At 46.0% G+C, this 24,087-nt stretch overlaps 1 protein-coding gene and 1 long non-coding RNA gene across 2 annotated transcripts in view; one reads left to right on the top strand and one right to left on the bottom strand.

The window, feature by feature from the left end:
* The first annotated feature begins 1,128 nt into the window (after positions 1-1,128).
* TACR1 (tachykinin receptor 1) overlaps positions 1,129-24,087 on the top strand; it is a 97,837-nt gene continuing 74,878 nt past the window's right edge. The window contains exon 1 of the mRNA XM_038385054.2: positions 1,129-1,947. Within this exon, the coding sequence (XP_038240982.1) occupies positions 1,547-1,947 (401 nt within the window). The 5' untranslated portion in view covers positions 1,129-1,546. The remainder of the gene's footprint in view (positions 1,948-24,087) is intronic.
* LOC119848813 overlaps positions 17,184-24,087 on the bottom strand; it is a 187,076-nt gene continuing 180,172 nt past the window's right edge. Inside the window, exon 4 of the long non-coding RNA XR_005290343.1 lies at positions 17,184-20,449. This is a non-coding gene — a long non-coding RNA (uncharacterized LOC119848813). The remainder of the gene's footprint in view (positions 20,450-24,087) is intronic.

The raw sequence follows: 24,087 nt of genomic DNA, 5'->3' as shown, positions 1-24,087 counted from the left end.
GCACGCTGCTGAGATATCCAGGTGCACAAGCTATCTCTGCTGCGCACCTTGCAAAGAGAGGGCGCTAGGCCAGGCAGCCACCAGAGAGGGCCACTGTGTGCCGGATCCAGAGCCCTCCTTTGGGGGACAGATGGATGCACAAAGCTCACTCCCTGCATAGCCTGCACGCCTCCCACGCAGCCTGCACAGAGATAAATGCAGGAGGCTTCCCTCCACATACACACACAGTGCACAGAATAACAGATGCATGTGCAAGTCTCCCTCGCCCGCCAGGGCACAGGGCATCTCTCCCGCCACCCCACAGCCGCCTGGGTCCATTGTTGCCCCCTTGCAATGGCATTTGCCAAACTGAGCGGGGAAAAGTCAGCTCCGGGAAGTGTCCGCAGGAGAAAAAGGCAGAAAAGCTTCCTGCTGTCTGCATGGAACCGGGGGGTGCACCAGCATGCTCCCTCCTGGATCTAGCTCCGGCTTTGTCTCCCTGCGAGGCAGGATCAGGAACCTCCAGCCCGGACCCTGCCAATGCCAGAGCTGCAGCCACCGCTTCTGTACCCCGCCCCAGCCACGAGATTCCCCTGGGAGGGTCCCGCCTGGCAGGGCTGCCCGTGCCGGTCACATCTGGCCAGCTGTTGCTAACCCCCCCCCCTCCCCGAGAGGGTGGCAGGGACCGGATTTAGGCGCAAGCGGCCACTTCTGCCCAGCTGCTGCAGCCCGAGGCTTGACCGCGGTCTCCCCCGGCAAAGAGTAGCCAGTGGAGGGAACCGATTTCAGCCTCCCGACTCCAGCTGCCTCCCGCCTGCCTCAAAACCACCCAGCGCAAGCGCTGCAAAACAAACCAACCCCCCCCCCCAAAAACCCCCGGCTGGGCGGCACCCCGATCCAGCCCCACTTGGGTCCTGGCTCCCCAGAGCCCGACGCCTCCAGCAGGATCCTGGCGGGGGCGAGCTTTCCCACGCTTCCCTGGCCGGCTGCGGGGAAGGTTCCCCTCTCCAGAGGTGATGCCCGCGCGGCCACATCTGCCCAGCTGCTGCGCCGCAGCTGGGAGGGAGGGTTCCCAGCGCCGGCTCTGCCCAGCGCTCCTGACGTGTGAGCGGTGCCTATATAAAACCCCTCTGTCGCCCAGCCCGGGCTAGAGATCTCCCGTTCTGCGCCTGGAGACACCTTGGGCTGCCAGCGGCTGCCCGGGCTGTGACCGGTGCAGAGAAGTTTACGCCGGGGTGGCTTCACTTTCTCCCCGAAAAGGCTAGGGCGGGGTGTGTGTGTGGGGGGGGGGGAGGCGCACAGACTCACTCCACCAGCTTTCCCTGCACGTAGCTTCATCAGCGGCTGAGACAGCTGCCCGGTACCCTTTGCAGAACAATCGGGCGCCAAAGACCGAGTTTCCAGATGTGCCCCACCGTTCCAGATGTGCCACAGCTGTAGGCAGCCCCACCTACCCAAGCCTTCGTGACCGGTTGCCACCTGGCCCCAGCGGGCTAGACTCTTCACGGCGCTGCTGATCGAGGGGGACTCCCCACGGCTTACCTTGGAGCGGCGGAGAGAGGGGAAGATGGATGAGGTCCTGTACGCGGAGGGGAACATAGACTCTCTGTTGCCCCCCAACGCGTCTGCCAATGAATCTGATGCCAACCAGTTCGCGCAGCCCGCTTGGCAGATCACCCTCTGGGCCGTCGCCTACTCGCTCATCGTGATCGTGGCGGTGGTGGGGAACATCGTGGTGATGTGGATCATCCTAGCCCACAAGAGGATGAGGACGGTGACCAATTATTTCCTGGTGAACCTGGCTTTTGCAGAAGCCTCCATGGCTGCCTTGAACACCGTCGTCAATTTCACCTATGCCATCCACAACGAGTGGTACTACGGGCTGGTCTATTGCAAGTTCCACAACTTCTTCCCCATCGCCGCGGTGTTTGCCAGCATCTACTCCATGACGGCCATCGCCGTGGACAGGTGAGGCCACGAGGTGGGATTGCCAAGCCGCCTGAGTTGGAGTGCGGGGGGGGGGGGTGGTAGGAGCGGGCCCAGGAGTTGCCCTGGGGAGTTCCCAACTCCAGGCGACAGCCAACACATGTGGCTTCAGAGCATGGGTGGATTTTTTTGTTTTGTTTTTAACCTGGTCCTTGCTCCCCTTTAGTCAACAGGTCATAACACACAAGGCTGCAGGCACTAGCCTATAAAGAGCCCAGTCTATAATTCCGCAGCAATCCAGTGTTGAGGCTCTGGATGGAGCTGGGAGAGGGTGAAAATCAGGGTATGCAAAAGAGCTGGACCATGGGGCAAGACAAAATAAAAAAAAGTTCATTTATTATTCAGTTCCCGAGCTTTTGGGGCTCTCACACTTTATATGATAAAGTTTTGTAGTTCAGTGGCTCTCAACCTTTCCCGACTACTGTCCTCCTTTCAGGAGTCTGATTTGTCTTGTGTACCCCCACGTTTCACCTCACTTAAGAACCACTTGCTTACAAAATCAGACCTAAAAATACAAAAGTGTGACAGCCACGCCATTACTGAAAAATTGCTGACTTTTACCACATAATTATAAAATAACTGAATTGGAATATAAATCTTGTACTTACATTTCAATATAGAGCAGTAGAAACAAGTCATTGTATGAAATTTTACTTCTGTACTGACTTTGCTAGGGCTTTTTATGTAGCCTGTTGTAAACCTAGGCAAATATCTAGATGAGTTGATGTACCCCCTGGAAGGCCTCTGCGTACCCCCAGGGGTACAGGTGCCCCTGGTTGAGAACCACTGCTAGAGTTCCTTCTGCTGCCTTAGCCTTCTGTTGATCTCTTCCCTACACACTCACATTTTGCAAGAGAGATAATATTTAAAAAGAGCACTCAAGATAAGGGTTACCTCCCCCTCCCCCACACCCGATAATTCTCTTCAGGAATATGCTATTAGCTTAATGAAAAGGGTCTGTTTTAATTGTGCCCCAGAGAAGCCTGTGGCTATTTTCTTTTTTTTTTTTTTTTAATCAGAGGAAATCTATAGTCTTGCCCGCTACAATTTCACTCACTGTCTTAATTAATTTTCCAGATTGCCTCATTTTAGACTAAAATCTATATTTAAAACAGCATGGTATAATCCAATTACATGAGATATATTTATAGTTGAACATGCATGAGATAGCTGTGGGCCAGATACTATAGATCTTACCATTTTCCTGATTTCAGTTGGAAATCGCCTGTGTAAAGACCTCCAGGATTTAACTCTCTGCCTGGAAAAGGTGCTGTTCAATATTTGCTGCTTTATATTGTTCTGAGATGGACTTGTGGAAATTTTAGAGCTGGGTACAAATGTGTTCACTAAAGGCAACTGGGTTGTTGAAATAACGTTACTTTTATTACAAAGTTGGGGATGGAAAATGCTATTATCTATCACTGTTCTGTTTGTCCTGTGACTTGTACAGCTTATAGCGAATGATAGATACACCTGTTTTCTCTGTGGCTTGCCAGCACATACCAGCATCTCGCTTACATTTTGTTCTCAGAACACAAATTCAGCAGCCAGCCAGCCAATGTGGTGCTGAAGCAAGGAAGCAAATGTCTAGACTGGCACTTGGGGTTTAAATGTAAGTCAGTGGAGGGATGAATTGTGATGTAGTGGTCAAAGAAAAGGACTAGAGGTTAGGACTTCTGGGGCTGAATTGGGTTTTGCTGCTCTTTAGCAAATCTTTTCACTGACTTGCTATGTGGCTGAGGGCAAATCACTGAGCCTGTCTCTGCCTCAGGTTACTCCTTTCTAAAATGATAAATTTTATTTGTTGGTATCTCTTAGAAAATCTTCGCAAAAAGAAAAGGAGTACTTGTGGCACCTTAGAGACTAACAAATTTATTAGAGCATAAGCTTTCGTGAGCTACAGCTCACTTCATCGGATGCATTTGGTATACAAATGCATCCGATGAAGTGAGCTGTAGCTCACGAAAGCTTATGCTCTAATAAATTTGTTAGTCTCTAAGGTGCCACAAGTACTCCTTTTCTTTTTGCGAATACAGACTAACACGGCTGCTACTCTGAAACCTTAGAAAATCTTGTGGTCCTTTGCTGACACTTGGTATTTAAAATTCAAAATATAGAAAGTGGTGTTCTAGAATTTCCCTCTTTCTGTTCTTTTCCCTCATCTGGGTATTCTGCAGTAATTAGAAACGAGATCGCGTAAGATCATTTTTTTGCTGAAGGCATTTTGGCTAACATGTTAGAATTAGACTGACTTGAAAAGTAAAATGCAAACTGTTAATGGAAATTTCTGAAGGCAGTTGACAGTGATGTCATTACTCATTCATCTACAGGTTGTGAAATGTAGCTTAAGATTTGTTAGCTTGTTTTTAATGACGAGGGGATGGGAAATCATTGACAAGTTTAATCTTTTTATCATGCCGGGCTTGAGAGCGTGAGCCTGATTCTCCTCTCACTTACACTGGAGTAAATCCAAAGTAACTCCACTGAACTCAATGGAGTTACAATGGTGGAAATAAGAGGAGAATCAAACCCCAAAAGGTAATGCCACCTGCAATTACAAAAACATTACTCTAAGGCAGTGGCTTTCAATCTTTTTTCACATGCAGATAGCTAAAAAAAAGTGTGAATGGAGGTGTGGATCCCTTTGGAATCTTAGTCTGAGGATCATCAGGGGTCCATGCACCACAGGTCGAAAAATCACCCATCTATGGTAATGACAACCTTTCACGGACCCCTTAGACATAATCTGCAGGCACCCAGGCATCTGTGGACCACAGGCTGAAATGCACTGCCCTAGGATCATAGTTGCTCTTCATGGAAAATAAGATCCCATTGCATTTTCCGTCAAAGTAGATGGGTTTTGTGTGCCCTGAGAGTCTTGCCAAAATTCCTCCCCCCAATCCAAATCCTCCCCAAATATTGTGTAGGTTGTGGTTCCTCTCCATCCCAGAAGTATCTGTATTTCAGGGGTGTTGTACCTATACAGCATCACTGTGGAAAGAGATCCTTTGGGCTGCAAAGCATTAAAAATGCTCTATTAGTAGCTTGTTTTTTCAGTTATTGCAGAGTTCTCAATAACCATTGACTGCAAGGATAACTAGTTTGTAAAGTCAATCTTTCTAAGGAAAACCTGAAAATCCGCACTGCTTGCCAATGAGTATTTTCAGTTAATGGAACACAAGCAGGTTATTGCAGGCCTGGGGCTGAACATCTGTTGCATTAATATTCCAGACTTTCACACACACAAATACTTTAGAATCTTTTCTGGACCCACTTTTGTTGGTGAAAGACAAGCTTTGGAGCGCCGCAGAGCTCATGTTCACATCCTGAAGATGAGTTTGTCTCTGCCACCAACAGAAGTTGGTCCAATAAAAGATATCACCTCACCCACCTTGTCTCTTTCATCTCCTGGGACAAAAATGGCTACAACAACCCTGTGAACAATCATGGGGTCTTGTCAGTTGCTTAATCAAGCACTCAGACAGTGGATCAAATTTTCAAGAGCTCCTAAACGACTTAGCAGCCTGCCTCCCGTTGACTTGCAATGATACTCAGGCCATGTCTACACCTGAGAGCTTACAGCAACACAGCTGTGCTGATACATCTGTGCCAGGAGCGGATTTACCATGAAACTAACTGTGCAGTGGCACGGGGTCTCCGACGACGGGGGGCCCCCAAAATGCAGGACTAAATATCTGACCACCTGTTCCTGAGACCCAGCCGGTGGGCTCAGACAGACAGGCATGCTGCCTGCATGCCATGGCCAGAAGCAGCCGGCTTCTGGCACATTTCTCCGCGCCCCTGGTGGGAGGGGGAGGCGGCTCCGTGTGCTGCACCTGCCCCGGGCAGTGCACCCAGACCCACTGCCCCTGGGCCCCCCAAGGGGCACTGTAGACTGGCAGCACAGCAGGGCTAAGCCTGTTCCCTGCCACTCTGCCTCCCTCCCTCCATGCTGCTTCACTCCCGGAAATGGACGGCATGTCCCTGCAGCCCCAGGGGTGTGTGCGTGTGTGTCTCCACGCACTGCCCCCGCCCCGACTCCGCAGCTCCCATCGGCTGGGAACTGTGGCTAATGGGAGCAGCAGGCACGGTGCCTGTGGGCAGCAGCACACGGAGACCCTCTTGATCCCCCCAACGAGGAGCCACTGCTGGGAGGGGGGTTCTGCCGGTCACTTTGGGAGCCACGCCACACAAGGTAAGCGCCGCCCCCTGCCCCCCTTCCACACCCCAACCCCCTGCCCCAGCTCAGAGCCTGCACCCAAACTTCCTCCCAGATCCTGCACCCTTCACCCCTCCTCCCACACCCAACCCCCCTACCCCAATCAAGGTACCTTGCTTTATTTTCCATTACTTATAATATAGGAGGAGGATGAAGAAAAAAAGAATGAAAAACGAGGTGGGGGGAGATGAGAGAATGTTCTTTTTCTTGGCTGGTTTGGGGGGGGCAAAAACGAAGCTGCACACAGGGCTCCACTAACTCAAAATCTGCCACTGATCTGTGCAACTGTAAGATCTCCTGTGTAGCCGGTCTATGCCGACAGGAGAGAGCTCTCCCATGGATATCATTAACTCACCCCCAATGAGTGGTGGTGGCTATGTCAGCAGGAGAGCATCTTCTGCTGACTTAGTGCCCTCCAGGCCAGCGCTTCTGTCAGGGTAACTTATGTCACTCAGGGGTGTGTTTTTTCACACCCTGCCCTGAGCAACATAATTTTTACCAACACAGTGTTAATCTAGACCTAACCTTAGGCTCTCAAGTACCTAAATTACTTTCAAAAAAGGCTCTTGGGCTCTTAAGGTGCTGTTGAAAAGTGTGCCTGATAGCTTGATAAATAACAAATTAAATTTAATGTACAGAAAATCTAGTGCATGTGGTATCAGTACGTATGTTCTTAGGTGCTGCATCACACAAGAATTGGGCTCAGTCAGTTCAAAGATAAAGTGTCAGTTGAGGGAAAAAGAGATACTGATCAATGACAATAGGCAAATATAGTAAAGGCCGCAGTATTACAGAATAAGATGCTGAGGGCAGTGAATTATCTGATTCGTTTGTTGATGCCAAATCTCACATGAGTTATTGTTCTTTGGAATATGGACTCAGAGTAGCCTCTGTTTCTTTTTTCCCTGTAGTTGAGAAACATGGATAGCACTGTAAAATCACTTGTTATCTTGCGTTTGGATCTAACATCAGTAATTAGATGAAATGGTGGGTTGATGAAAACATTCAACTACTTTAGCCAGGTATTTCACTCCAGACTTGTGTGCTTGAGGAATCAATTTTGAGTGTGGTGTGGTGTTTCAAGACAAGATCTTATAGCGTGGGTTAAATTAAGTATCTCATTCCAGCAAGGGCTAGGACAAATGCTTCCTATTCAAACCGCAAACCTAAAGATAGCCCATGCAGCAAGGGTGAAAACATGTACCGGAGTTCCACATGCCCTATAAGATTGACACAACCAGCGACAGCTATATAGTCTCAGCAAAGCAGGGGCTGGTTTACAGCTAGGAAAACGCACTTGAAATCAATGCATTTTCAGTAGATGCGGGGTGGGGGAGGAGGAAATAAATATATAAAGAATTGAATGGGTTTATATTCCCCAAGTGGAGTGATTCATCTCTGTCAGTAACTTGGATATGTAATCTAAAGGATGCTTGGCGTATTAGCCATCAAGTTGTTCACAAGAACATTGCTTCACAAAAAGCTGATCAATCTATTTCAAAATGTGCCCTCTATAAATAATTTCTATAGCACACTTGCCAGAGGATGCGAAATTGCCTTCTAAAGAATGAACAAACCCAATGCCACAGTCAATCAGCAAACATTTTGCAAGTTAAGATGGTTATGTAAAATTCACACGTAATAGAACTTAGGTTTACCGAATCTGAAACTGGATTGTGCAAGTAGCTTTAAAAAAAATTATTTTACTTGCAAATATAGTGTCTGGTTTTTTCAGAGGTGCCAAATTTCTAGTATAAGTTAACAGGAGCTGCAGGTGCTCTGAAAAAAAAAATCAAGATATTTTCCACAGGAGATGATAATCAGCCTGAAGTGCCACAGCCTTTACAGCAAGACTAGGAGCTAATTGTTACAGCAGATAGGTGGCCTGCTCCTGAAAGGGGATGAGTGCATTCTTAACCGCTGCCAAATTTAAGGGAATTGAGACCATTCAGCAGCACACAGGATTGGGTGGAAGAATTGCAAGGGCTCCACAGCTATCTCTCTACAGATTTTTGGTAAGAACCTGCTGCACAAGTCTGGTGCTGTACAGCATTTCATTTCTATGTCAGTGGGAGCAGAGTAGGGCTTGCTAGCTGCACGGGCATTTCCCAGATTCCAGTTTCAAGTTCTTCCAGTGACGGCACTCAATACCAGGTAAATTGGTTGAGATGATAATTACAGACAGAATTATAAACACCAAGCTAGGAAAGGACAAGCCAGAATGGCTCCTGCCTAGAAAAATCATGCCTCTCTAATCTACTACTTGAGCTAAGAAAACCCTGGTTCTCCTTTACTCACTAGTTAATACAGTTTATTTTGACTTTTTAAAAGTCTTTGACAAAGTCCCTCAGAAACAACTATTAAGGAAATTAAGTCAGAGGGTGAGAAGTAAACTACCACCATGAACTAGAAACTGGCCGAGACAAAAGGAAAGAGTAGGAATAAGTATGTGGCATCAATGGTCCGTTTTCAGCATGGCTACAGGTTTGTAGCAGGGTGGCTCCAAGCTCTGAACTCAGATCAGGGTTTTGGTTTATTGGTCTGGAAAAGAGGTGAGGTGGCAATGCTTGCATGTGACAATAATTTGGTTTCTAAGTCCGGTGTGTTGAAAACAGTGTTAAAATTGTAAGCTATTTTTAAAATTCTCATGGGTTTTCCTGAGCCTGCTTGCAGGCTAGGGGACTTTATACAGAAGTGTGCAATCTAGGTCTTCAACGCTCAGTTTGCAAAGAGCCAGCCTATTTCACCAGTGGAGGACGGCAGGGAGGTAGGTTCCCCTCCCCCCACTTAACTTCCAGATACTCTACAAGGAAGAACCTGCAATGGGAGGAAAATGGCACATTGCCAGTATCACTGCTAGCTCTTCCTCTGAGTGCACCTGTGGGGGTCCTAGCCAGACCGGCTTCCTGACTCTGACGGTTTCTGCCCAGGTTCTTGTTTTGACTAGCTGGGAACACAACCTGCATGCCCCCACCAATGAAAGCCCGGCTGGGGAAACACCTGGTGAGAAAGGTATCTGTTGGTGGAGTCCCTCCGGAAGCGGATAAGAGCTGCAGGAGGAGGTGGCTCATCTGCGTAGCCTCCAGGAGTGCAAGGACTTTATTGGCAGGATGTACCTGGAAACATCTGGGATAGAGGATGCTAGCTGACTACAGTAGTACCAGAGGAGGCAGGAGAACCAACTGCTCTACAGGGAGGAAACTGGCTGCTGGCTCTCTCGGGCAGTAGATGGTGCTGTCCCTTGTCCATTGAGGTGAAGAACTGGTATGCTGTACTGGCAACAGGAGGACAGAGGCAGACCCCAGTGGCTGAGAAGGAGCTGCCATCTGTCTCCAAGACTAGGAGACTCATCACCACCACACCCAACAGGAGGCAACATAGGGTGCTGGAGGTCAGGGACTGCCTTCTGTGTTGGTCAAAGGCATCCCATCTGTTGACCTGACATCCTGGGAGATGTGCCGCCTGCCTGGAGCCCATGTCTGAGACATTACAGAACAGTTGCTGAGGCTCATCCATCCCTCTGGCCACTACTCCATGCTATTCATCCACATGGGCACTGATGATACTGCCTGCTATGACCCTGAGCCAAGCAACTGTGACTACAAGGCTCTGGGAGTGAGCACGAAAGGGGCAGGGGTGCAGGTGGCTTACCCAGTTGAGGGTAAGGGTCCAAACAGGGGGACACGGCTGCAAGATGGTGTTGATGGGAGGGCTTTGGCTTCCTGAACCCTGGGATGCTGTTTTGGGAAGGAGGTCTGCTGGAAGAGATGGGGTCCACACAGGGCTTAATTTGTAAGGAAAGAGGTGCCGGGGCTCAAGCAATTTTTTTTTTTGCATGCATTGCTGATGAAGCAAGCCCAATTTATAAGCACCTAGAGTATAACAGAGTTATAAGTAATAGCCAACATGTATTTGCTAAGAGCAAACCATGACAAAACAATGTAACTGAACACATTTCTTTGGCAGTAGCTGTGTATTTGTATTCAACTCATGCACTCTGCTTGCTCCTGTAGTTCTGTCTTGTGACACTCTTTGTACTGAGTATCAGAGGGGTAGCCATGTTAGTCTGTATCCACAAAAACAACAAGGAGTCTGGTGAAACCTTAAAGACTAACATTTATTTGGGCATAAGATTTCGTGGGTAAAACACCCCACTTCTTCATCTGGAAGCGTGCTGGCCGCTGATTCCCGCAGCCCCCATTGGCCTGGGACAGCGAACCGCAGACAGTGGGAGCTGCGATCGGCCAAACTTACGGATGCTGCAGGTAAACAAACCGGCCTGGCCCACCAGGGGCTTACCCTGATAGGCCGTGTGCCAAAGGTTGCCGATCCCTGTACTAGCCAATGTACTATCCAAAGAATTGCAGAACCATCAATGACTATGCAAGTAACTTCTTGTGAAGTATGTATACTTGACACTTCTGTCTGCAGCTGATTCTTTAAGTTTAGGATAGTGGTTCTTCTTTGACAGGGAAAAAGTGTATGAGGAGAAGATGTAGACATGATGTATCTTGATTTTAGTGAGGCTTTTGACACAGTCCCATGTGACATTCTCTTAAGCAAACTAGGGAAATGTGGTCTAGATGAATTTACTATGAGGTAGATGCAAAACTGGTTGAAAGACTGCACTCATAAGCAGTTATTAATGGTTCACTGTCCGACTGGAGGGATGTATCTAGTGGGGTCCCATAGGGGTCTGTCACTATTCAATATTTTCAGTTGCTTGGATAATGGAGTGGAGAGTATGCTTATAAAATTTGCAGATGCTGCCAAGCTGGGAGGGGTTGCAAGCACTTTGGAGGACAGGATTAGAATTCAAAAGGACCTTGACAAATTGGAGAATTGGTCTGAAATCAACAAGATGAAATTCAATAAAGACAAATGCAAAGTACTACCTCTAGGAAAAATCAAATGCACAACTACAAAATGGGGAATAACTGGCTAGGTGGCAGCATTACTGAATAGGACCTGGGGGTTACTGTGGATCACAAATTGAATATGAGTTAACAATGTGATGTAGTTGTGAAAAGGCTGATGTCACTCCGGGCTGTATTAACAGGAGTGTTGTATGTAAGAGATGAGAAGTAATTGTCTCTCTCTACTAGGCACTGTGAGAAATCAGCTGGAGCACAGGGTCTGGTTCTGGGTGCCACGCTTTAAGAAAGATGTGGACAAATTGGAGAGAGTCCAGAGGAGAGCAACAAAAATGTAAAAACACCCCCCCCCCCCGCAAAAAAAAAGTAGAAAACCTGACATATAAAGAAAAGTTTTTAAAAAATAAAATCCTGCAGCTCCTTCTGTTTTTCCTGTATTGTCTCTGCAGAACTAAATACAGGGGGGAAAAGACACTTATTTCTGTCAGTGAAGTAGCCAGCTATGACTCTGAATACATATAGAGTTATATTCACCCCTGTGCAGAGAGCCAATACAAGACCTATGCACCACTGAAGTTCTATTTGGAGGACTTAGGTGATGCAAATTTGTGCTGGCCCTGTGCACAGGGGTAAATTTCACCCAGGGAACATATTTGAGTAGGATTTCCAATAATTTTTTCTGAATATTTTGAGGTTTATTAACCTTAGCTTTGTTCCAGCTCCTTTGTTCGCCCACCCGCATACACCAGCTTTCAGTTTGACACCCCTGCTGCCCTGGGAATTCAGCAAGCAAAATGAGAGGGCCATCAATGTCATAATATGCAGCTAAGTGAGAAGTTTAAAGACTCTTCAATATTCAAACAGCAATCACAGAGGAAACAGTAAATCTGGATAAACCTTTATTCCTCCCATATGGCTAATAAAAACGAACTGAGCCTACATTTTTTTTTGTTTGCATTGTTTGAACCAAAACACACAGATACAGACTGGGGGATAACTGGCTCCGCAGCAGCATTGCTGAGAAGGATCTGGGAATCGTGGTGGATCACCATCTCTCCATGAGTCAGCAATGAGGTGCTATTGCAAAAAAAAAGCAAATGAAATTTTGGGTTGCATTCACAGAGGTATTGCATGCAAATCACGGGAGATGATAGTTCTGCTCTACTCGGTGCTTTGTTAGGCTTCAGCTGGAATATGGTGTCCAATTTTAGTCACCAATGTATAGAAAGGATCATAGAATATCAGGGTTGGAAGGGATCTCAGGAGGTCATCTAGTCCAACCCCCTGCTCAAAGCAGGACCAACACCAACTAAATCATCCCAGCCAGGGCTTTGTCAAGCCTGACCTTAAAAACTTCTAAAGATGGAGATTCCACTACCTCCCTAGGTAACACATTCCAGTGCTTCACCACCCTCCTAGTGAAAAAGTGTTTCCTAATATCCAGCCTAAACCTCCCCCACTGCAACTTGAGACCATTACTCCTTGTTCTGTCATCGGCTACCACTGAGAACAGTCTAATCCATCCTCTTTGGAACCCCCTTTCAGGTTGTTGAAAGCAGCTATCAAATCCTCCCTCGCTCTTCTCTTCTGCAGACTAAATAATCCCAGTTCCTTCAGCCTCTCTTCATAAATCATGTGTTCCAGCCCCCTAATCATTTTTCAAAAAAGAAAAGGAGTACTTGTGGCACCTTAGAGACTAACAAATTTATGAGGGCATAAGCTTTCGTTGACATCCGATGAAGTGAGCTGTAGCTCACGAAAGCTTATGCTCAAATAAATTTTTTAGTCTCTAATGTGCCATAAGTACTCCTTTTCTTTTTTGCGAATACAGACTAACACGGCTGCTACTCTGAAACCTAATCATTTTTGTTTCCCTCCACTGGACGTTTTCCAATTTTTCCACATCCTTCTTGTAGTGTGGGGCCCAAAACTGGACAAGGATGTAGAGAAACTGGAAAGGATCCAGAGGCAAGGAGCAAAGATGATCAAAGGGAAGGAATGCAAGCCATATGAGCAAAGGCTGAAGGAACTGGGCATGTTTAGTTTGGAAAAGAGGAGATTATGGGTGGACATAATAGCGATCTTCAAATACTTGAAAGACTGCCATAAAAAACATGGAAAAAAGTTGTTCTCTCTTACCACAGAGGGCAAAACAAGAGGCAATGGGTTCAAACTACAGCATAGCAGATTTAGATTAAATCTCAGGAAAAACTTCCTAACTGTAAGAACAGTAGGACAAGGGAATAAACTGTCTGGGGAAGTCATGGAAGCGCTTTCATTGGAGGTTTTCAAAAAGAGGCCGGGTAGCCATCTGTCTTGGATGGTTTAGACACAACAAATCCTGCATCTTGGTGGAGGGGTTAGACTAGATGACCCTTGCAGTCCCTTCTAACTCTATGGTCCTATTATTCTATAACTGACTATGCAATTAAGTCAGTAACTGACTGGACCTTTAAAATCCCTCTTCTCGGTCCCTATACGCTTTTAAATTGGTGTGTGACACGTCGCTTTTTCTTAGCCATAAAGCCAACTCTTTTGTTTGGCTTTTTAAAAGCACTTTAATGAGGTACGTCTGAATCATGTAGCAACATGGGCTTTATTAGGCCTATCTCTAAAATGCAGCACACGCTGTCTGCACACACGTAACTGGAATAATCTTGTGAATCATCTGAATGTCAAATGTGTAATAATGAATTCATAGATGATCTTGCAGATTCTTTGACAGGTGAGATTCATCTGGCTGTAATTTGATGCAATTTGTCACCCTTGACATTTTTAATTAGTCATTGTAAGCCTCTGTGTAGCTCCTTTATTGTCATGTCTAAATCAGTTTATATTGTCAATCTGAACACCCCATAGGGCAAAAGATAGCACTTGCATAGGTGCTGGAACTAGGAGTGCTGGAGATGCTTCTGTACCCTCTGGCTTGAAGTTATTTCCATCATATCTAGGCTTTATAGTTTGGTTCAATGGCTCTCAGCACACCCACTATACAAATTGTACCAACACCACTGAGCACTTGCTCTACAAGCATGTAACACAAAGTGTGTAAAGGCCATGGATGGAGAGGACAGAGTTAAAGGAATCCAAAGAGATATTAGTAGGGATAACAAAATTAAACTGATCATAGGCCAGAACGGGCCATATGTTCTAGCTTTTCTGTGCCACTTGCCGTATAGAGCAGCTGTAAATACTGTTTAACCTGCTGGAGCATTGCAAAGCAGCCAGAGGCTACTGGTGAATCTGGACTAAGGGCCATAGGAGAATTCCTAACTATTACAGTATGTCTATACTGCAACGTAAACCCAGGATTAGTGGGACTCGAGTCAGCTGATCAGTGTTAGAGAACCCTGGACTTGAGCGTCTATATCATATTTTAATCCAAGGTTTAAAAGTTTCAGACCTGTGCTCAAACCTAAGGCTCTGGCATCCACACTTGCAGTGTACAGACTCGAGTCAAAGTAACCATATCCCAGAGGCCCGAGGGCCTCACCCCTCCGACATGTGACCACTCTAGCCATAGGATCATGGTGCACTGTGGGAAAACGTTACTGCCCACCTTGCACGTTACCAGGAAGCACCTCGCTTTGCCAAAGGCTTGATGGATTTGCTCTCCATTGCAGACCCAGGCAGCTCTCTGACAGTGTGCTTGTAGATCGGTGATCAGGAGAGAATGGGTTTTATGCTGACCTGAGCTCCTGCCGTTTGCCAAGTGGCAGGGGAGCGGGAGGGAGGCTTCCATTTTCAACAGAGTGGATTGCAGATTGTTGAGCTAGAGAGGACGGCGGAAGTTGTCCCATGGAATTGTGGGGTACTTCCGGATGGCTTCAGGGACTTGAGTCAAGCAGGACTACAGCTACACTGCAAAGCAATAGGGCTCGGACCCTGGGTCCTGGCTTGACTTGAGCATGGATCCCCCAGCCCTGCACAGTCCTGGAACCCTGAGTCCAAGCCCTGGGTTAGCGTAACTGTAGTATAGATGCAATGGGTGTTGGGGGGAGGATGTAGCCTTGAGCCCAGGCTCAAGCACGGGCTTACACTGCAGTGAAGCCTTACACTTAGAATAACGGAGTTGATACTTGAGTGAGAAACAAAGCTGTGTTGGCTGGAGAAGATCATTTAACCAGGCTTTCTTCTAAGCTCTAGGTTCAGCAGCACCCACAGCAGCCCATCAACCAGAACATCCACACACCACAGAAGTAGCTGGGGGTCAAAGGGCCCAGCAGGATTACAGCAGCTAGACATTCAGTCTACAGGGCCTCAGGATACAGACCAGAAAGGTGGGGGGATAGGGCCAGCTCACTTTGCTAAGCCAAGCTTCTCTCCTCTCTACTCAAGGTTCTGCTATGTGGATTCCTCATGCAGCTCCCCTTCTGCTTTCTGAGCAGAGTCACCCTTCCTCTTTTGGGGGCAGGGGGTCAGCACTGGGAAGACGGAATCCCTAGATCCTGGCCTTGCTGGAGGACTTTGCGTCTGAAGCCAGATCAGCCGCAGTGGTGCAGTTGCGGTGCACCGTGTCGCACCAGCCTACTGGCATAATTTGGCCGTGAAGCCAGCCTAGCTGGCCCAGGGAAGGTCATCCCAATACCAGAGTATTTCTGTACTCTAGTAGAGCTGCTATATGGTTCAGATGCATCCTACCCTCCCCTGCTGCCAGTGTTGCAAGAAAAAAAAAAAAGCGAGAGGCAAGGCCCGGGTGTGTCCCTACTTTACCCTGATCCGAGGCTGCATCTTCTCCCCCTGGCGGCTGGAGACTGGCAATAGCTTGGCTTGAGCTAGTGTGCTAAAAATAGCAACAGGGACACTGCGACACGGGTGGCGCTAGCCCCCTGACCCCCTGGGTCTGAGCTTGGGTAGCTAGCCCTGAGCCACTGCCCATGTTGCAATGGGCAAGTCACTAGACCCCAAGCAGAAAAGCCTATAAACGGAGATGAGATGACGCTTCTATGGAGACCACCAAAGACTTCATTTGGGCCGTCAAACTAACATGGAAGGTGGTGTTACCACAGTGATGGGCATCAGTATAAAGCCTGGGAGCCAAAGCAGTTCCAGTTAGTGTATTTGCGACTTAGAAACCACACGAATATGGATCACAGTGGGTCAGATTCCTAGGGATTTTAAAATATCACATCAAAGGGAAGAGGACACATGGAACATCATTACAGGGGGTGGAGAATTAGAGGACTGCGCTGGCATTACAGCAAGATGTGGAAATGCATCAACAAACTCTCTGAAAGCAGGACTGAGAGAATTAAAGCCTTTCTGAGGAGCTGTCAATTCAGAGAGATCCCTGCCGATGGGGAAGTTACCTAGGCAAACATTACCTCTTGTAAAGGAATTGACGGACGACCTGGGGAAGCGTGAGGTCTGTTTTGTCTGATAGCAGCTGAACGAGGATGGGACTGTTATTTTCAAAGGTGGAATGGAGGAACATGGAGTGAATCTATCAGGCTTCCAGGCGGTCTGCCAGTGATGATCTCATTCTCCTTGGACTTTCTGATGTAGCTACGAGCCAGCAAGCAGCACGTAAACAGTGGAACATTTCACAGAGTAATGAGTAGAGACAGAGGGTTCTCTACAGCCCAGGGAGCCAGGAAGCTGAATTCCAATTCTGGTTGTGACACCGACCCCCATAGGGCCTGATAGAACGCTGGCTTAAGTGACTTGCCAAAGGCCATGAGTGGCTCTAAATTTTGAGTTCTGCCAACTGTTGGGTGCCCAACTTGGGACATCTAGGGGCTGATTTTCAGAGGCGTTCACTCAGCACCAGTCAGTACCATTGACTTCAGCTGAAGCCAGATGCAGTTAGCACTTCTGAGAATCAGGCCCCAAGTATCTGAGTTTAAATACCCAAAAGTATAAGGCCACTTGGAAAAACTTGGCCTAAACCTCCATTTTCCTATCTATAAAATGGGGCTATTACTAACTGTCTACCTCAAATAAGAAGCTAATCCTTACTCTTTCTACCAGTATAATTAACTATGATGGGAAAATTAACAGTTTTGGTTTAAAAACCTTGGCTCAAGAACCAAAGCAGGGCAAGGGTGGGAAACCCAAAGCTCTGGACCGAATATTTCCAAACAAACCAAGTGTCTGACTGCAATAATTGAACAACATGATCAGCAGATGAGCACAAACTTGTTAGGGATCAGCTATGGGCTGCAGCTTCTTTATACAAATGAGTTAGATAATAGTATTTGCACAGAAGATCTCGAGTTGTAGATGATATAGGAACCATGAAGCAAGACAAATAAAAATCCATAATTAAATGGGTACACAATCAGACAGTATTATCACATACATGATTTGGAGCTAAACTGAATCCTTTTATACTAACTGCTTTACTTTGCTCCTGCCCACAAATCTGATCCACCGAATAGGCACGAAATTTTGGCAGTAAAAATCTGTTATCATTAGTACAATACAGTGTGCTGCTGAAAATAACCTTTTTGAAATCTTGTTTAAGCTGTATCTGTCACCTATCACTTTAAAATTGTCGGTGGCTTTTGTACACCTGTGTAATACATTGCACTACAGCATGTAAGTGCTGTGACAGAAAGTGATGTGTAAAATTGAAAGCAAAACACTTCATTTTCTTTTCTTCTCTTCCCCTCCCCCCGCAAAATAATCTCTAGTGATATGCCGTGCATCTACTCAGTTGGGATTTATTTTAACAGTCAGAATCTTTTAAAGATGAAAATGCCTGCAGGGGCATTCAGTACAGATAATATTTTGAGTGCAAAAAACCAGAGATGTTTGTAAACTTTTCAGAAAAATCTCAGGTTGCTTTTGCTGGTATACGACGTATTCATTTCTGTAGGGGGGTCAGTAGAACATCCCTGAGTACAATGGCAAATTGCATTTGAACGGAAAATGCGGCAACATATTGACTAGGGAAGAGGTTCGGAGAAACGGCACAAATATCCCCTACAGCCTTCTGCTCTATGAATCAGCTTCAATGAAAGCTCAGTATCAGTCAGATCTCATTGCTTGAGGAAGAAAACAGAAATGAAAGCAGACAGCATTGATGTTACTTCAGAGAGCAGCTGTCCGGTCATGAACGCTGGCTTTGAAAATGCTGGTTCACGTATTTCAGATTGCGTATCTCTGCAAGGCACACCGAGAAGAAGAATGGAATTACACCAAGAATAGGAAGGCCATCCTTAGTTAAAAAGCAAATGAGGCACTAGATTAAGTATGGAGTGGGGATTTGTACAGATGACTTTGACAGGCTTCTGTGAAGACCCTTCTTGCCTGTAGCTTCAGCAGCTATATCCCTCTTGATAAGCACCTTAAGGTGGCTGAGCGATGGAACAATAGGGCCATACCTTGAGGATATGGAAATCAAACAGGGGCAATCTGTTGTGAGCTCTTGAGTTCCTTGAACCTTAAGATAATTCGGGGCAGGGAGACCAACAGAATGCAAGAATTTTGGGGCAACCCCAGTCTTATGCTTATTCTGTTAAATACTATGGAAGTTGTAATGTGTCAACAGGCCATGCTATAATCAGGGATGAGGCCTGTGGTCTAGTCCCTGGGATTATGTATGGTGGGGAGATCTGTACAGATGGCACTTGCAGGCTTCTAGAGAGGCCCTTACATGTTTCTGAACGCTGGCTAGATGACATTCCTCGGTTGACTTTGGCTCAGTTGGTACCAGCTGATTGTAAGTATTCAACATCCACGTGGATGTTAAAATCATCAGGCACTATCGGCTTTGGAGTCTCTAATGGCACCAAGGTCCATTTACATGGGTCATCGAGTACATCAGAACCAGATATCGCAACCTAGCCCCGTTCTGAGACTTTCAGATGAGACAAATGCAATGGATTCCATTCCAATTCCGGGGTAGGAGCATTATGTACCAGTAACGAGTAGAAAGGAGAAAAATGTGAATTTTCATTACTTTGATAAGGTACGTGCAATGGTGCAAACAACCTCAAACTAAATCACATCTGCTTTCTGATTGGATGCCAACAATGCAGAGCTATCACCTCTACTGTGTGCATGTACTCTTCCCCGCCTCGTTCTAGAATTACAAACCCATTCAAGGAGCACAGGGTAAGAACTCCAGCTGAAAATAAAGAGATTAGAAGAATAAAGCCATTGACTTTTGGCAAGGGAATAAACTCAGCAGATGGAACAAACTCCAATGGACACAGAAAAAGAGCAGGAATGTGTGAGCTGCATAAGACCTAGGTTACTAATTGAAGCTAATGAGAAGACCTAGTTTCTCAATAAAGAAATGTGGCAGGGAGAATACAAAATTTGTGGGGGATTGTTTTGACTCACTGAAGCCTATCTCAAGTAATGTAAATACCATACAAAGAATTCATAGAAAAATTCATTCCACAATCTTGGTGGGAACATGTCCACAGTCACTCTCTGGTTAAATGTTTTCTCTTTTCCTTTACATGCATATTTATAAAGATCCACATTAATAAGTGTGATATCTTTTTCATATTTGCCTGTGGTTCAGAATGCACTGTAGGCTGATAATCCAAAAGATATTTTGTGAATCCGGATGAGGATATGAAGGTACCTTGTCAAAGTAATGAAAATCCTCATTTTAATCCTTTCTACCCTTTACTGTTGTACAATTCTTTATTGTGGCACAAAAGTCTGGAAAACTAAATCACAGCAGAGAAGAGGGACCAGGCTTGTAGACACTTCCCTTTCTGTCAGATAGTTGCCCCACGGTGGAAATTAGATCCAAGTTCTGCTCTCTAGCTACTGAAGATATGACACTGGGTTTGTTACATCCATTTGTAAACACTTGGTTCAAGCAGAATAAGTAGCTTAGTTGCCAGCAAGGATGAAACTGGCTCCTTACATGCTTTCTTTCAAAGGCATTCCAAATCTTTCATTTCCACTGTAAAAATTTGTTTAGGGTACCATGGACAGGGGAAAGTAAAATAAGCTTTCCAGAGTTAGATGGGCCCAAATCAGACCCACTGAGCAGGATTACTTCAAACTTTGGATCTAATGTTTGGCTCTTATGTAGCCCTTGGAGATCTATTGTTGAAAAAGAAGATCTGTAAAATGAGGAGTGCTCGGGAAACTGAGCCACCGAGAGAAAGTGTCTTGCTCAAGGTCACACAGCAGGTCACTGGCCAAACTAGCCATTGAACCCAGGTCAATGCCCTCTTGACTGACTCCTGCTGACTTACTTGGTCCAGTCTTCAAGTTTGTCCCATGATGTAGCAGCAGCCAGTTATGAACAATTGAGCTAATGGCTCAGACCTATACCTTGTTATGGCCAAAACCTTCTAGAGAATGGCCACTGATTTTCAATGACTCAACTTTTAAGAGCCCTGGGGCTCATCTGCAGAAGTGTTGATTAGCCACAGCTGCCAATGACTTCAGTTAGAGCAGTGGCTGCTCAGTACTCCTGGAAAAAAAAAAAAAAAAAATCAGGCCTATGGTGTCTCAAGCTAGGCACCTAAAAGCCGTAACACCTAAAGTCTCTGGCCACTAGGAAACATTGGCCTCTGACCTTTGAAAAAAGAAAAGGAGTACTTGTGGCACCTTAGAGACTAACAAATTTATTAGAGCATAAGCTTTCGTGAGCTACAGCTCACTTCATCGGATGCATGCATCCGATGAAGTGAGCTGTAGCTCACGAAAGCTTATGCTCTAATAAATTTGTTAGTCTCTAAGGTGCCACAAGTACTCCTTTTCTTTTTGCGAATACAGACTAACACGGCTGCTACTCTGAAACCTGTGACCTTTGAAAATGATACTATAAAAATCAGTGTGCAACAGATGAGCTGCATGCCGGCAGGCAGAAACTAACCTGCATGTACAGACCTCCATGATCATGTGTCCTCTGGAGTGCTTGGCATCAAAAAGCCCATTGTGTAATCACACATGTAGAAAAGAGAGCCCCTGTTTCTCATCTGAATTATGTGCATTCATAACAAACAATATTGCATAGCATTCATACAGTGCTTTTTCACACGCAGATCTTAACGTGCTTTATAAGGGGGGGATATGAATATTTGTGAAGGGAGTTAAGGTGATTGTGACTTGCCCACGGTTGCAAAGCACGTCAATGGGAGAGTTAGGAATAGAACCTGGGAATCCTGATTCTTGGCTTTAGTCTCAATTGCCATACTGGCTATATTCACTCTCCAGCAAACGTTTGAGATTTTAGCCTATGTTTTAACAATTGTTGGTTTTGGGAGGTGCTTTTTGTGGGGGGAGAGGAAGAGGATGGTAGAAGTATCTTGGTTTTTTCCCCTCATTGGAATATAGGGCAGTAACAGTGTCAGTGCTCCTTATTAATTTATGGCTTGGATACTGGTCCATGTATTTTTAGATTGTAAGCTCTTTGGGTTTGAGCTGTCACTTTTTACCTCTGCAGAGCATCCAATGCAATGGAAGTTATGCTTTTTTTACAACAGCTGGAGATCTGGTCCTCTCTCTCTCTCTCTCTCAGGGCAGGGTTGTCTGGTGTCAAAGCAATATGCACAAACAAACAGCAGCTTGTCTTGCCTCATTGTCACTGTTATGGTCAGAGGATACGGAGGTCAGCAATCCTTCTAGGCTGTAAGCCAGACATTTGGTGAACAGATATTAAGGGGCTAGAGAGGGGTCAGCTTTCGATTAAACATCTGTTTCGGTGAAGATGTATTACACCTAGCAGTTGTCTCCTGTCTGTCACTGGAGTTGCTAGCTGTAGCAGCTGAGTATTTGCTGTCTGATCCCTTCCTCATGTGCCATAGCGTCACTTGGCTTTGACGATCCACTTTCATTTGTGCTTTTCTCTGAAGGCCCTACTTTTGCTTTGCCAAATTTCAAGCCTTTCCTTGTTCGCTTCCCCCAGACCTGGTCAGTAAAAACTCCTCTGTGCATGACAGGACAGTGAAGTTCTACTAGGCTTGCTCTTTTTTTCTTTTCTCTTCAAGCTTCTTTCTGTTGCAAGTCAGCCAGGTTGTCTGTGTCCTGGTCCCCTTGCCACTAGGGCTTCCCTTTGTCTTCCGTTTAAACTCTCATCTCCACTGGAGATTCTGTGATCCCCCAGATGTACATCCATGCAGCAGATGGCTCACACAGCTTCAGATATACTATTCATGTCCTTATTCAGCATCAAAAGAAAAATTCCCTTATAGTGCCCTGTTTTTATGGTATCATAAATATTTGCTGAATAAATAACATGTAGTACTTATCACCTGTTAATGTCAAAGAATTTTGCAAAGAAGGGAATAAGTATCATTGTGCCCATTTTACATATAGTGGAAACTGAGGCATGGCAGTGAAAGGCTCTGGCAGGAGGGAGGCAGTGGGGAAAGGCTCTGGCAGCAGGGAGACCCTGCTAAAAATAGGGGGGCAGACCGGGGAGGCACTGCTTGGGTGCATAGTGCAGGATACATACCCATAGGTTCATGTCTTTACTCACCTAAGCAGCGTCGTGCCGTCTACACTACTATTTATACCTGTGCTAGGTATAAATACCTGCAGTGTACGTACTCAACACACTGCCCTAAGGAGCATGCAGTGCTGACGTACCCGGGTTTACACCTACATAACAGAGATAAGAAACTAGCCCTCAGTCTTCTGTCTTGATTTCTATGGGTCCTTGATGGGCTGCTCTTTTGTAGGACTTTACTTATGAACCTTTTATTTACTTCAGTTGGCAGTTCTCTTGTTTCTACGACAGAACTGAACCATGCCCCTAGCATGGTGTTAAGAGGGCTCTGTGCTGCTGGCGGTCTCTCAGATGAAACCTACAACGGCTTGCAGTCTAATCCCATAACAACAACATCTAGTCTGATTCATAGCACCTTTTTTTCTGTGTGCGCGCATGCAAGAGTCTTGGTGTTCATCGCCCTGTTTCAGTCCAAATTCCATTTTGGGGCAATGGCATCCCACTGAACTGAAATTCCCCCTTGAGTTTTATTTGGGTACAACGTTCTTCTTTGGGTCCTGTCCTAAACTGTTGTGCATTATCACTGTATGCTGCTAAACAGCTGCTGTATTTCAATGGTTGGTGCAATCAGCCTTTATATATAGCATGTGTATTAATGTGTGAAGCACTTCAGGAGCCTTTGGGATGAAAGATGCTTCATAAATGAAGATATTATTAGATTAATCTTGCCTCCGTAGGGGTGAAGATAACCGCCTTCTGTTAGTTATCCAGGCATGCTCTAGATTTCTAGATGCAAGGAATACAAAGTATACCACCCTGAATTTTATTTTTATTTAATAATCAAATGTTCCCGATGTAAGGGTCCCGATGTAAAGGGACCCGATGTAACCCTACACTCCAGCGATATTTTATAGTCATGGTAACAACTGAAAAAAACAATAGACAGACAATATTTTTTTAAGGGAGGAAAATATCTGGCTGGCTAGGTTGTGCACCCAGGGGCAGTCCAGTCCATTGAATATGGCAGAATACTCAAATGGGTTTTAGAATGGCTTCTGCCACTCACCTATTGCTCAATCAATGCAGATCTCTAAGGCGTGTCAAAGGTCAGATGCGTGAACAGCTTTCTCTGCCTCTGTCAAAGCAAGGTTTTGTCTCTGTGCAGCTGGTCTCTTGCAAGCAGAGGTGTATACTGGCTGTTAACCTTACTGCACTGTGGTTCATTACTTTAAATCACAAAAGGCACAGGTGAGGCTATTCCTAGCTTCCCTCTTAAAAGGCCAGCCAACCCTGGACATAGGTGAATCCACTCTGGCTGCACCTAGCTCCAAGGCATGTCTCTATGTGAGGATGGATTTCTGTGCAGCAGACTCCAGCCAGGATGCTGATGGCCAGATAGCAGTAACATCAACTCGTGAGCTGCTAGGTAGCCATTCCTCTGGACTAGAGTATAGGATTCTTGCTAAGCTTTTTAAAGTCGTGCTTCAGTAGTGTATAGACTGTGCACTGCGTCTCTGCACAAGAGAAATTTCACCCTAGGTAAACAATAGGATTGTCACCCGTCCTGGAGTCTCCAGGAATTAAAGATGAATCTTTAATTAAAGATGTCATGTGATGAAACCTCCAGGAATATGGCCAATCAAAACAGGAAACCCTAG

The sequence above is a fragment of the Dermochelys coriacea genome, chromosome 26 (genome assembly GCF_009764565.3).
Source record: "Dermochelys coriacea isolate rDerCor1 chromosome 26, rDerCor1.pri.v4, whole genome shotgun sequence".
Lineage (NCBI taxonomy): Eukaryota > Metazoa > Chordata > Testudines > Dermochelyidae > Dermochelys > Dermochelys coriacea.
Note: the sequence above shows the minus strand (reverse complement) of the source record. Positions and strands in the feature narration are given on the sequence as shown.